The 14,466-nt window shown below is 43.5% G+C and overlaps 1 protein-coding gene across 1 annotated transcript in view; it reads right to left on the bottom strand.

Moving 5' to 3' along the window:
- cwc22 (CWC22 spliceosome associated protein homolog) overlaps positions 1 to 9,486 on the bottom strand; it is a 67,577-nt gene extending 58,091 nt beyond the window's left edge. The window contains exon 1 of the mRNA XM_055637872.1: positions 9,296 to 9,486. Coding sequence (XP_055493847.1) covers positions 9,296 to 9,306 — 11 coding nt within the window. The 5' untranslated portion in view covers positions 9,307 to 9,486. The remainder of the gene's footprint in view (positions 1 to 9,295) is intronic.
- Positions 9,487 to 14,466: the final 4,980 nt, after the last annotated feature.

Here is a 14,466-nt window from a genome sequence, read left to right as displayed (position 1 = left end):
ACCTGATGGTTGTTTTCCAACCTAACAACCCTTCAGCCACAGCACAACTCCATGACATTCTCTGACCACTTATTTTACTGTCTCATTTTATCTCTGTAAGGTGACAATCCAGTGGAAGCCACCACTGCAAATAATGATCATATTGTTCTATCAAATTTCATTTCTGGCCAAGCAAACAACAGTCCGAATCTGATCGAAATACTTGCCTGAAATGTGGCTATGAAAACCTGTTACTGATACTTAACACAGCAGCTCAACAGCACATTTTACATGCAACCTTGATAAAAATTATTAATCTTGTTCAAAATCTTCAGATTATTTTCTCAATGACAGTCCTTGATTTTGCATCCTAAGCCACATGCAGAAACTGCAAATCAGCAGAAGTATGTGTTTATCCTCTCAGGCATCCATCACTTACTGGCTCTAATTGATGAAAAATTATTTACTTCATAATCTAAGAAAACATTTTGTGAATCGTTTAACAATAATATAATTTCTATACTATTAACCTTGTAAACGCATTATCTGCATTTAATCCTATGAACTACCACTGGTCATCCAGCAATTTATTAAAAATGGAACTGGTCACTTAGTAAATCAGTCCATTGAATAGAGATTAGGTCTGGAAGTAAAATGGTGATGATTTTCATACAACTATTGCTGTAAGCTTAAATCTTACTTGTATTAACCAGGATAATTTTATTTCTGCACAGCAATATAACCAATGGGTTTCTCAATAAAGTAACAGATTAAATTATGGTATATCAAGGATGATGTTTTATTGCATTGAACAAATCGGAGTATCGTTTTCTTCTTATGCAATAGACCGGCAACTCTTCATAAAAAAGATTACCTTGCAACACCCACAAAAAAACGAAAACCTAAAATTACTTCACTGCAGCATCTACCACAGCAGGTTGGCCTTGCTCGTCTTGGTTTGAGGCATGCGCATTGTGTAGATAAACTAACGTTAAAAACTCTAGTCTAGGCTGTTCGATTCACCAATTGGCAGTTGCTGAAATAACTTGATATTTGTCTCGATTCCCCAGTGAAGCCACACTAAATTGATAAAGTGCCTTGCTGATCAACACACCAGGGAAACTGCTCCAGTGTTGTGCTGCTGGAAGGTATTGTTTCCCAACTGGAGTGAACCTAGTAACTAAACATCATAAGTGCAGGCACCTCAAAATACACGGTCGGCGAGGGAGATTGCCTATAGTTGCCCTCGACTGCCTGTAACTATATAGTGACCCCACTCCACTGCACTACGAGTTCAACTCGCGGAAAATATTTCAACTTGCTGAAAATTTTTCCTCGACCTAGCTGAGGCCGCAAGTATTCGGGAACTTCCCTCGAGCATGAAGGAGAGTTCCAGTGACCTCATAGGACCTCCTAGGACCACGTGTCGACCATGCTGCAAGTTTGAGTCAAGGGCAAACTCGTCGATCAGGTCGCCGCAGTGGGACAGCCCCTTTACTCCTGCTTCCTTCTGAATCATCAAAATCGAAACTCTGAAATGTTTCCCAGCTACGTCATTTCTTGGCACAGGGCATAAACATGTAACAATCCCGCCCAAATGATAAGTCAACAAGCATTTTCATGGCAATCATCTGTGAAGCAGATGTGATGTCATCAGTGAGCACAGGATGGATCATATACCTTCTCCAGGCATTAATGATAGGGAGGTGACATGATGCACCGTGCAAGGCCAGCCTGCACAACACAGTGGGGAGTTTAACACACTTGCTAATGCTTCGCAAGTAATAGACATTACAGCCACAACTGCAAGATGAATGGGTGGAGGGCACTATCCAGAATAATGTTCATTTTTGGTCGAAGTGGCAACAATAATGTACAATCAAATAGCAGGCTTGGTTTCCAGCCTACAATGAAGATAATTATAGAAAATGAAGCAAAAGTGAAGAGAACTCATATCTTCCAATAATGCATGTTTTCTCTCATTTCAATTCTTGGGAGATCTAAATTATGAGACATTGAAAAGTGCGGATGTATAGATTTCAAAATGTACAAAATGTACTGGACTTCAAAATTTACATTTGAATACACAACTTACTGAATTTATATGCACAAGTCATGTGGCAGATACTGTGAGTGTATTAATGGTCTCCACATAAAGCAAGCAAGTAACAGGCTCTTTGTGGATTGCAATCATCACAAATTCTGGGCCAATGGTTTGGTAAAATGTCTAAAAACTGATTATTTCCATTGATTAGGGTCAATTTAAAGCCATCATAGATAATTGCGAATGGAGACATCTCTTGGAGAATTGTTAAATAATGGAACACTTTGTCAACAAATCAGTGAACACGTCACACAGGAAGGAACAACATCAAGAACAGAACAGGCCAAGTCAAACAGTTCTTTACTACTCCAGCAAAGATACAGGGACTAAATGGTCTCATTATGTACAATATATCCTGATTAATTGCTTACCCCATAGACATTCCTGATCTTTTTAGTCCAATTAAAACAGTACATTAATAATACATTATGAACACAGGTTTCCCCCAAGATTTACCCATATTCTTTCATGTTATTATCATGTTTCCAACACTAAATATTAAAAGCAAGATGTAATTCTTAATAATCAGATTGAAAACACTATGGGTACAATTTAATGGCCCTGCAATGCGAATATGAAAATTGAATAGTAACTTCAAAGAGAACCAACTCTTCACAAAAAGTCCTTGGAAATGTTTCAATTACTTTAGACTTTCTTAGAAAGAAACCTTCTCAGTACATTTTCCTTTCCATAAAACTTGATTACTGGCAAGATGGCATTGATAACTAACAAAATCAATGGAGAAAATAAAGAATATGACTTGGCTTTCTTGAACAGTGTTCTTTCTGTATGAGAAATGTTTACACAAAATGAAAATCCAAATAAATAACTAATTCCATCCAAATAAACCCATAAAATATCAGAAATTGCAAATAAATGTAGCAGTCATCTATCTCACAGATAAAGTTAGTTTTGCCTGCTGATATTGTTGCAAAAGCTTAGGCTCAGATTTAGCAACTGTAATGATAGAAATTAGTACATCATTAACTCTTAAAAGTTATGGCAACTTCAGGTTTTGTTCATTTTTGGTCGAAGTGGCAACAATATAGTCCTTGTGGAGATTGGTGTCAAATTGGCCAGATTGGATTTGACCTTATTTTTGTGAACACGAGACACATGGGCAATTTTCTAACATTGTTCACTCAAGATTCAGGGCTAGTTCTGGAGTGCAGGTTTAAGGTTCCACAAGTGGCATGTTTTCTGCTGTTTTGTTGATATGATTTGCAGTGAATCAAACTGGCTGAAGACTAGCCTCTGTGATAGTGGAGATCTCAGGAGGAAGCGGAGATGGATCTTCCTTTTCCAGCATTTGTGGCAGTATGTACAGGTGCACAACCTTTTATCCGAAAGCCTTGGGACCAGACACTTGTCGGATTTCGGACATTTTCGGATTTCAGAATGGAAGATTTTTAGCGTAGATTAGGTAGGTAGCGCGGGCGGCTTGAAAAGTCTGGAGCAGCTGCCTCCTCCCCGGAGACCGGGAGAATCATTGCATAAATGTTAGTCAGTTAGTTTGGAGGGATTTTATGTGGTGGTGGTGGTGTAGGGGTGAAGGGGGAAACTTTAATTCTTAGTCCCCTACCTACCTGGTCGGCGACTCCCAACCTCGCGGAGCTGGGGGCTCCGTCCGGCCGCGGGCAGCGCCGGTTGGAGCTCCGACCCCGGCAACTCTACCCCTGGCTGCGCGGCTCCAAATCCAGCGACGCTCCGCGATGTTGTGTGTCGGCGGCCACAGCGCTCCGGAGCTTGCCGCACGGCGACCCGGTAAGGCATTGCCCGCACCCCGCTGGTATCCCAGCGCTGCGACGCCGCCGACTCCCGACATTCGCGGAGCTGGGGCGTCCGGCCGCGGGCCGCGCTGGATTTGGAGCGCCTCGCAGCCAGGGGTAGAGTTGCCGGGGTCGGAGCTACAACCGGCGCCGCCCGCGGCCCCACCGGCCACAGCGCTGCGGAGCTTACTGCACAGCGACCCGGTAAGGCATTGACCGCTCCCCGCCTCTCCGACCAGGTAGGGGACTAAGAATTAAAGTTTACCCCTTCACCCCCCCTTCACATAAAAGCCCTCCAAACTAACTGACTAACATTTAAGCAATGATTTACAGATGTTTAAGCGTCTCCCGGTCTCCAGGGAGGAGGCAGCCGCTACAGTAGTACAGACCTGGGTTGACCGTGGGTCGTTTTGGGTCAAGTTTGGCGCCAAACGCGAGCTTTGGTGCGCAGACCACATCTGGAAAAAATGGCCGGTTTTCGGAGCTTTTCGGTTTCTGGAACACCGGATAAAAGGTTGTGCACCTGTAGTTGCAAATGCTTCAGCTTAGTTTACAGCACTTATTTCTAAGCTGAGGATGATGATATTCTTAGAGCCACCTCCTTCTTTTAGTTATTTTCTTGCCCCCTGCCAGTCATTGTTGGATGTCACAGTACAGCAGAGCTTTTATCTAATCCACCGAATATAAGATTGCTTAGCTCTTTCTTTGCAAGGCATTAGTATTTATTCTTGTGCTAATGTTTCATTAGGCTAGCACTCATTTTGTGTGCGCCTACTGCTGCTCTTGGCCAAGCTTTATTACCTCTTAATTGATTCTCCTTGATTGTAATGGTAGAGTAAGGAATATATGAGAGGTGAGATTATATATTGCGCTGCACATTCCTGGTGCTGCTGCAGGGCTGCCACATCTCATTGATACCTAATTATGAGCGTTATATCTGTTCTGCATCTGTCCCACAGGAATACCACACAACATTGTGGAGGATCCCTCAATAAGAAGAAAGGACTGCATCTCCATGAGGACAATGTTGTAATCACTTCAACCAGAGTTATCTTGGAAGGTTGCACCTGTCGTGCTACACTCGCGAGGTTGAGATCAGGTAGATTTGTCCCTAGTTTGTTTCACTCATGAGCTGCCAAAATGTTTCTGGCAAGTATGTACCTCACGGCATGGCCCAGTAACTCAGTCCTGGTGCCACTATAGGCATTGAAGTCCCTCACCCTTGAAACAGTATTCATTTATCAGCTGAGGGAGAAGGGTGGGTATTTGTCAGGAGGATTACTTGCAACTCAGAATTACTTGCCCATATTTGGCTTAATGCCATGAGATCTCACGGGTCAACATTGAAGACTTCAAGAGCCTGCACATCACTGCACCACCATATCTGCCCGGCAATGAGACATTCAAAGAGGTTGCAAAGGTGGAATACCCCACCTTGTCAGAGCAAGCTCCTAAAATATTGACTAGAACAGCAGCCCCCAGATGTTTTGGAGGAAGACTTTGCAATGTCAAGCAGGCTGGAAGCAAAACCATGTGCCAAAATCGTTAAATTCTGAAGTTGTCGGCAATTCAATCTCTTCCAGAGGTTGCATTATTTTGTTATGCAAATTTCTTCACCATAACACAAGAAATCAGTTGAATCACTGAAGCCGTCATCAGTTTATAAACTACACTGAGTGCAAAACGCATTCTGAAAATGCTTTAATACATGGTTGAGTTGAATTTTTAGTAGCACACTTAGTAACAATTCATGCTCAGCTAATTATCTGGCCTTAAGTTTCAGTATTAATATTTCAAAACCATTTTTTTTCCATTTTAAATGTAATTTATGTTATTTCAACTTGTTCCTGAATGATACCTACTTTCTAATAATTATTTCATACAACAAAACATTTTAATTATTAACAAACAGTTGCGCTTTTCCATCCTAAGAAACCTTAATATAATTCATCAGTCAGCCAACTTGGTTGACAATCACGGAGTGCTGTGAACTTTCCCCCGAGAGTAACTAATGGCAGTAATTGGGCAGACCAAGCCATTGTGGGTATCTACATTTTTGTGGCATCTTCCATTCAGCCTGCAATGAGCATCCCTACTAAATACAACTTGGATTTTTAAATTCTCACAAATGGCAACATTTTCACCTGATATTATATCAGAGCATATTAAATTATAAATGTATTCATTAAAAAAAAATCACAATAAGTATTGCATTTAGATTCTGTTTGAGAAACAAGTTTCAAAAAGTACAGGAAATTAACACATTGCATATTCTTTATAAATGAATCAACACTCTTCTGCAAAACAATGTGACATCCAGCTTCACGAAAAATCAAATAGCAGTGAGTAAATTTGTTTGTTGGATTTGAGAGGGTGGGCTTGTTGGGTGTGATAAGCAGAATAAACAAAAATAGTAAGATTCAACGTAAAAACCAGATCATTTGTAATCAAATGTCCCTCCATTAATACACAAATTATTAATTGGTTGAATGTTCTTCTCTCCAGAGGACGCATGACACTATTCAGACTAACAGACAATATTAACTGGAATCTGGAAAATATATTAGGTTCAGTAGAAAGAAAAATATTGTTTTGTGAAGTTGTTCGATATCCCTTATAATCAATCCTTCCAAGACGTAGAGTATATTGTTTTATTAAGAAAGAGCAAGAAATGCTGCTCTTTTCAGACTTTTAATTTGATTTTTATATTCAAATACTTGGCATTTAACAAGAATGGCCCCAGAATCCTGAACACAACGATCCAAGTTTCAACAGTCAGACTAATTTCATTAAAGAGGAAGTGAACCAACTGGAGTTTTTCCTACAAAAAGTCAGCATTGCTTCAAGTTTACGATTGTAACTCCTCCTTATTCTTTTTCTGCTCAACCAAGTATTTTTATCTCGTTTGTTATCCTTCTTCATCCTTTACCTGTGAAATGTATCTAATCATCTCTTGTAGTATCAAATTCAATTTTTTTTAAATTTAACTTCCTTCACATAAACTTTAATGGTTTACTTTGAATATAAAAGAATGGTAAGTTTAAAATCAAGGTAAACATTTTGAAGACTTCAGTTTGAAATTCAAATGTTTTGAACAAATGTGAGTATCAAAATATGAAAACCCAAGCAGACTGGATTCAAGGACTTAAACTGGGAAAGCCCTTGATGCAATCTGCAGAAACAAAGACGTTACAAAAGCAATGGACTAACATGTTATTATATATCAATGCTCTTTCAATGTGGGACATACCTCCAACTAGGAATTTCATTATTTTCATTAAATGTTTTTGATAAATATTGGGCAAAAAATTTCCATGACCTTCCAAAAGCTCTTTGGATCGTTGGCATTCATTCAGGGAGGGGAAACATCAGTACGATACCATGCAAAATATAGCATTCCTGTCAGTACAACATTGATATGTAAGCCCAGTGTATGAATTCAAGCTCTCAGAGCAAGATTAGAACCCTCAATCTGCAGAGGACAAAAACGATGCCATTAAGGAGAGGATGACATTACTGCACAAACTACATTACAATCTTAATGTGCATTGAAAAATAAATTTGATTACTTCCTCGAGACAAAAAAAATTGGTGGTAGATAAGAAAAATATTCACAGAAGGGTAATTCAATTACTGATTCCCAAGGGAGTCTTTGGTCTCCGTCTGACCAGTTATTAGTTGCTGGATTGGCATTATGTACATGAAGGGCTCCAAGGACATTATTTTAAAATGCCTGGATTTAGGTACATTATGGCCTACTTCGCAATAACCATGGTCAGGTCTCCAATCCATGAATTTAAGTATATGGATTCTAAACTCATGCTTATCTTTTGTTTCCCCAATCCAAACAGTTTACTTGATTGAAATGTTCTTCAGAGACAGTCTCACGGGGCAGAAACAACAATATGTCGATTCTTAAAAGGTTTCTGCTCAACATTCCAAATGCTGAAGTCCACTAGGGGACAAAAACTGAAGATTTTCTACAAAATTGTATCTGATATACATGTGCCATCTTTAAGTTTTTTTTAAATCAGCATTGCACCCCCCTCCCCCAATAAATGTCTACCATTTTAAAGGCCACAACAACTTCCATTTGGTGCCATTAATAGAACTAATCTGTTTAAGATGGAACTGCAGATGCTGGAAAATCGAAGGTAGACAAAAATGCTGGAGAAACTCAGCAGGTGAGGCAGCATCTATGGAGTAGATGGAATAGAACTAAAATATGGAATAGAACTAAACTTCATGTTTTACTAGATTGCTGATATTATTACTGTTCTTTATTTTCTTATGCCAGGCACTGTACATTAGTTAACAAACTATACGACTAAACCACCAAATGAGATAGTCAAGTATGTCTGTCAAGCCTTTACACATGCCCAAAGGAGGCAGAGGTACATTGGAGTTCAGTTGAATTATACATGTAATACAATGCACATTTAATCTAACGGATTTTTTCTTTCAATGATTGCAAGTCATGATTTCCCCTCACTTACCCAAGTTGCTGAAATAAAATTAGGTATTCCGAATGCCATCCCAAATTAGATCAATAATTCAAAAACTAAGTCTAGAGTCGTGTCCAAATGGTTTGATGACTCACTGGTCATATTTGCTAAAACAAGTCAAAATATTTTAAATAATCCGTATATTTCAAACATGTTTACGACATTGAGGTTTGTCTGTCAACACCCAGATCTTGGCATCAATGTTTTTGTATTCAACATTCATGATGTTAGTCTCACATAAAATAACTTTCATATACAAGCAAAATTCATATTTGGTACAAACTTGTTTTTGAATCCTAAATAAAATACCCAATACCCAATGTAACATTACTTTACTAAATTATTCAAAGTTCAAGACTAAATTAGCAAAGCCATTTTGTCAAATCAAAAACTGACATGTATATCGCAGTCAACAAGAAATTATGAAGTTTACATTTAGTAAATTATGGAGTAAAACAATCCAAATAAACCAAAGCCAAAAAAACACAGCTTGCCAGAAGAAATTGGGAAACAAAAACTGTGCCCCTCCAAATGAATAGCAGCCTGATTCATGGTTTTAAACTGGAGTTTGAAATCCAGTCTGAAGTTTGAAATTTGCAGCTCTGTCGGGACACCGGCGCTTATGTTTGGGCAGTGTCACAGGGCCCACTCGCCCTCGCCGCCACACACTGCCAGCAATCCCGCTATTCCCCGGCCTGGTTCCAACTTCTTCACGATGGCAATTTAATCCAATCTGCCACAGCCGAGCCAGGCCAGGCCGGGCCGGGGCGGTGTAGGCGGCCGCAGAGACACGCAACACATGGGCCCCGACCTCAGCCCTGCAGCGCCGCCGAGCCGCCGCAGTGCCAGGCCGGCTTCCTGGTCGCCGCCAGCCCCAGGCGCGGCGGCCTGTACTCGCCCAACACGGCCGGGAGCGGGCGGAAGGTGCGACAACTCACCGTCTGGCCATCTCCGAGAGCAAGGGGGCAGCTGGCGCTTGGTGCGCGGCCGGGCTCGGCGCGATGCTGGGCTTCCTCACAACGAAACTTTGTGCGGCCGGGAGCTGTAACTTTCACTTTGCCATATGGTGGGTCCCAGTGCAACGAGACGCAGAGAGGCCGCGCAGCGCAGCGCAGCGCCGCGCACGGTGACGGTGACGGTGACGCCGGTGCAGCTGCTCCCAACCCAGGCGCGCACCCCCTCCGGCCGGAGGCTGAAGCGCAGCGCCCTCGACTCGACTCGGCTCGGCACCCCCCACCCCACCCACCCCGGCTCCCGCTTCACACGCCAGCAAACACACTCCACCCTTCTCCCCTTCACGCCGGTTGTAAACGCGCGTCCTGCAGCTTTCCGCGTTCACTCAAGCCCCGGCTTCCATTGGAAGAAGGATCTCGACCCGTCACCTATTCCTTCATCTCCACAGATGCTGCCTGTCCGTTGAATTACTCCAGCATTTTGTGTCTGTCTTCCACTTCATTGGAGATACTTTAGCCTGAATGGTGCACGACTTTTCTTTTGCGTGAAGGCCTAGTCCTACAATCCAAAACATTCCCAAGGCCCATCACCAGAAGGAAACAAGTTTTTTTTTCTTAATTACAGTGTCATCCAGAATGGAAACAGGCCCTTCGGCCCAACTCACCCATGCCGACCAAGATGCACCATCTAAGGTTGTCAGTCCCATTTGCCCCTTTAGCTTTCATCACTTTCTGCCAATTAAACTACCATAGATATCAGGCTCCAAGACGTCCTGATGCAGCTCTCTAAGACTTTGGTTAGGCAGCACATGGAACATGGCATGCAGTGCAGGAGTAGGCCCTTCGAGCCAGCACCGCTATTCAATGTGATCATAGCTGATCATCCACAATCTGTACCCCATTCCTGCCTTTTCCCCATATCCCCTGACTCCGCTATCTTTAAGAGCCCCATCCAGCTCTCTTGTTCGTTATTTCTACTTTTTCGGGGTTTTTTAGTGTGTCCAAGTGTTTGTTTTGGTGTCTCTTGGTGTGTCCGGTGTGAGGGGTGATGGGGAGGGGAAAGGGGGAAACCGCCTTTGGTGTCCTCCATGGAGAGGCAAATTTTTTCCATGTCGCCTCCCTTGCAGCCGAACAGCATAGCCTTTCCCGGAGTCGGGCCCGGAGTATTGGCAGCAGGCGCAGCATGAACTTTCCATCGCAGAGCGGGCGAACCCTTGCTGGGACGGGAGAGTCTATAGAACATTGGAAAATTATCACCAATGCAGACCATCAGGCCCTGGGGATTTATCAGCCTTCAGTCCCATCAGTCTACCCAACACCATTTCCTGCCTAATGTGGATTTCCTTCAGTTCCTCCGTCACCCCAGATCCCCTGGCCACTACTATATCAGGAAGATTGTTTGTGCCCTCCTTAGTGAAGTGAAGTACCCGTTGAACTCATCTGCAATTTCCTTGGTCCCCATTTATTGGAAATGGTGTGGAAGAGGTATATCAGAATGTGTAGGAAGGAACTGTAGATGATGGTTTAAACTGAAAATAAACACAAAATGCTGGAGTAACTGGGACAGGCAGCATCTCTGGAGAGAAGGAATGGGTGACGTTTGAGAGTGTAGACTGTTCTTCAGACAGATTACCAGAATGCTGCTTGGATTGGGTGGTATTAGTTACAAAGAGAGGTTGGGTAAAGTTGGATTGTTTTCTCTGGAATGCTGGTGGTTCAGGGGAGACCTGATAGAAGTAGAAAAATCATGCAAGTGTGAAACGTTTCCTCGGGTTGGAAATCCAATCCAATCCAATCCAACTTTATTTGTTAAGCACTTTAAAAACAGCCCTCCTGAAGTCAACCACCATCTCCTTAGTTTTTCCCACGTTGAGAATGAGGTTGTGGCATTTGCACCATCCTGTGAGCAGCTCCACCTCCATTCTGTACGTCGACTCATCATTGTCAATGATGAGACCCACCACTGTTGTGTCATCAGCGAACTTGTTGATGAAGTTGTTGTTGAGCCTAGCAGTACAGTTGTGTGTAAGCAGACTAAACAGCAGGGGGCTTAGGACACAGCCTTGGGGCGACCCAGTGCTCACGGCTATGGTTTTTGATGTCCTACTGCCCACCCTGACTGTCTGCTGCCATTGCGATAGAAAGTTCAGGACCCAGTTACATGTGCCAGCATCAACCCCCAATAGCTCCAACTTCTCCACCACCTGCTGCGGAATGATTGTGATAAAAGCAGAGCTGAAGTCTATGAAGAGGATCCTGGCATAAGCATTTTTCCGATCAAGGTGTGACAGTACGAGGTTCAGTGTTGTTGAGACTGCGTCCTCTGTGGATCGGTTGGCTCTGTAGGCGAACTGCAGTGTGTCTAGGTCGGCAGGTAGACTATTTTTGATATGCTGCATGACCAGATAGATCTATCTATCTATCTATCTATCTATCTATCTATCTTCTCATCTTGTGCGTGTGCATGTATGTTTTGTATCTTCCTCAAAACATTACGCACCAGCGCTTAATTTTTTACATATTCTGACACATTTTTGCCCTCCGACGTAATCAGGCTCACTTACGATTTGATGCTATATTTCACGTTATTGATGATTAAAACTTCAAAAAAGCCAAATTTAACATGATTTTTACTGCTAAAATCCTTCCTGCCAGCTTCCAACACACTTCGATACAAAGTTGCAAGACAGGAACACTCCAAACTTTTCACCTCAATGGGATATCACAGCAAGTGCTTCAACAGGAGGGGAGGGCCAATTGGTATTGCAATTGGAACTGTGCAGCAGGCAGGGGAAATGCAATTGGAATTTTTTTTAAAGTCCACTGCTGAGAGAGGCAGAGGAATGCTGGAATCTTACGTTCGGGAATTGGGGGACCAGTCCTCGCATGTGACAGTGACCCAGCGGATCCCAGTTGGTCTAGTCGTCTTCTATATCTATCTTCTATCTATCTATCTATCTATCTATCTATCTATCTATCTATCTATCTATCTATCTATCTATCTATCTATCTATCTATCTATCTATCTATCTATCTATCTATCTATCTATCTATCTATCTATCTCTTCTATCTATCTATACTATTACTAAAACTCTCATCTTGTTCACTTACGTTGTTTTTAAATTTGCGCAAAAATGGTACCGTATATTGCTAAGATTTTTTCACCACCTTACTCACCGTTCTCCTCTGTTCCAAGCGCACCAAGTTTTGTTCCAATCGTTGAAATATTAGAAAAGCTATTGATCTGTTATTTGCCGGGACGGCAATGTCCCTTCCGGCACTCACTGTCAATCACCGGGGCGAGGAGAATAAAGCCCCGGAGGTCGGGCTGAGTCCGTGAGCACGTCCAGAAGCCACCCGTCCAGAAGCCGCCCGTCCACCAGCGCCGAAAATAAAGGAGCGGAGTGTGGGATGTGTTGCGCGGACGGGGGCGGGCTGTGTGTTCGCGGGTGGGGGCAGGCTGTGTTCGCGGGGGGGGGGGGGGGGGGGGGGGGGGGGGGCTGTGAGCATGACAGGTGCTGGGCACGGGAGACCGGAGCCGAGTCCTGGAGCCGGTTAGTGTGGCCGGGTCCTGGAACCGGTGAGCCCAAACATCTCCTACACCCCCCCCCCCTCTACACCCCCCTCTGCTACACCTCCCATCCCCCAAACCCCCCCTTCCCGCGCACAGCCCCCCTTCCCGCTCACACCCCCCCCCCCCCACACATACCCTCCCCTACAACCCCACGCCTCCCGTGTGACAGGCCAGTTGGTCTAGTAAACAAATAAATAATAGTTCAATAAATAAACAAAAAAATTGAGGACAAAATGGGTGCAAAATGTATTTGGAGTTTGTAGTGTTAATGGAAACTTTTGCACTGAACAGTAATATATTGCTACCATACATAAAAGTATCATTAGTGAATCCATTACTGATTTAATCTGTTACCTGTGATATTTTTTAAATTACTGGAATGAATTACTCCAATATCTCACTCGTTGTATATGTTCAAATATCCCGTGGAATAATGCTCAAGCCACCACTATCTCCCACATGTTATTTTTTAGCTATTGACTTTTTATTACTGCCACTCTTAAGAAGGGAGAGGAAGGCCAAGCATGTTACCCCTGATAATAGAGCTGAGTCGTGACTATATTGTTACTGTTAGCTTTGTACCTTCTATTTTTCATAATAGCAGGCTTTAAATTATGCAAGGTACTAGATGGTGGAGAATCTAGAATGGATGCAACACAGTTACCAAGACCCAGCCTCAATTGCAGTGCCCTAGGTTAGATTCTCTCCTCTGCTGTTGTCTGTGTAGAGCTTGCAGATTCCTCCAATGGCAGACCATATACAGGGCCCGCGGAGCATTTTTGAAAGGGGGGGGGGGGGGGCTGAGCAATCACTGATCACCGGCCTCGCGGGTATCCGGCGAAGGAGCGGAGCGAACCCCTCCTTCCATGGTAGGGGCTTTTTAAATTTGATGTATTAAAATCATGTTTTAGTGCATTGTAGAAGTATGATTTCAATGTTTTTTGTTTGAAGTATTTTTAAGATAAATTACATTTTAGCTTGTTTTATGTGTGCGGCGGGGGGGGGGGGGGGGGGGGGGGGGGGGGTGGTTGGGGGGAAACTTTTTCTCTTACCTCTTACCTCGACGGAGGTGCGATTTTTTTCCGTATCGTATCTCCGTCCGCACTGCGGCGTAACATCGAGGAGTTGGCGGCCTTTGCTGGGTACCGACTTTGGGAGTTTCAACCACGGGTGCCTGCGGACATACCATCGTGGAGCTTGCAATCCCCTTGCCAGGGATTGACATTGGAGCTCCAACCGCGGATGCTTGCGAATTCTGGTTTGAGACAGACTTCGGGAACTCCAAGCCGCAGGAGCTTCGACCGCCCCAACGTGGGAGTTTTGAATGCCCCGATCGCAGGAGCTTCGATTGCCCTGACGAAGGAGCTTTGATCGCGCCGATAACGGGAGCTTCGATCGCCCCCAACTGCGGATGGATCGACTGCCCCGACTGTGGGAGAATAAAGAGGAAGAGGATTGGACTTTTCTGCCTTCCGTCACAGTGCACAAGTATGTGGTACTTGTACACTGCGTGCGTTAACTATAGGCTACGAATTATGAAACGTGTCTAGCCAAAAAGCGGCCCATGATATAGATTCAACA

This window comes from Leucoraja erinacea, chromosome 7, assembly GCF_028641065.1.
Source record: "Leucoraja erinacea ecotype New England chromosome 7, Leri_hhj_1, whole genome shotgun sequence".
In the NCBI taxonomy this organism is placed as follows: domain Eukaryota; kingdom Metazoa; phylum Chordata; class Chondrichthyes; order Rajiformes; family Rajidae; genus Leucoraja; species Leucoraja erinaceus.
Note: the sequence above shows the minus strand (reverse complement) of the source record. Positions and strands in the feature narration are given on the sequence as shown.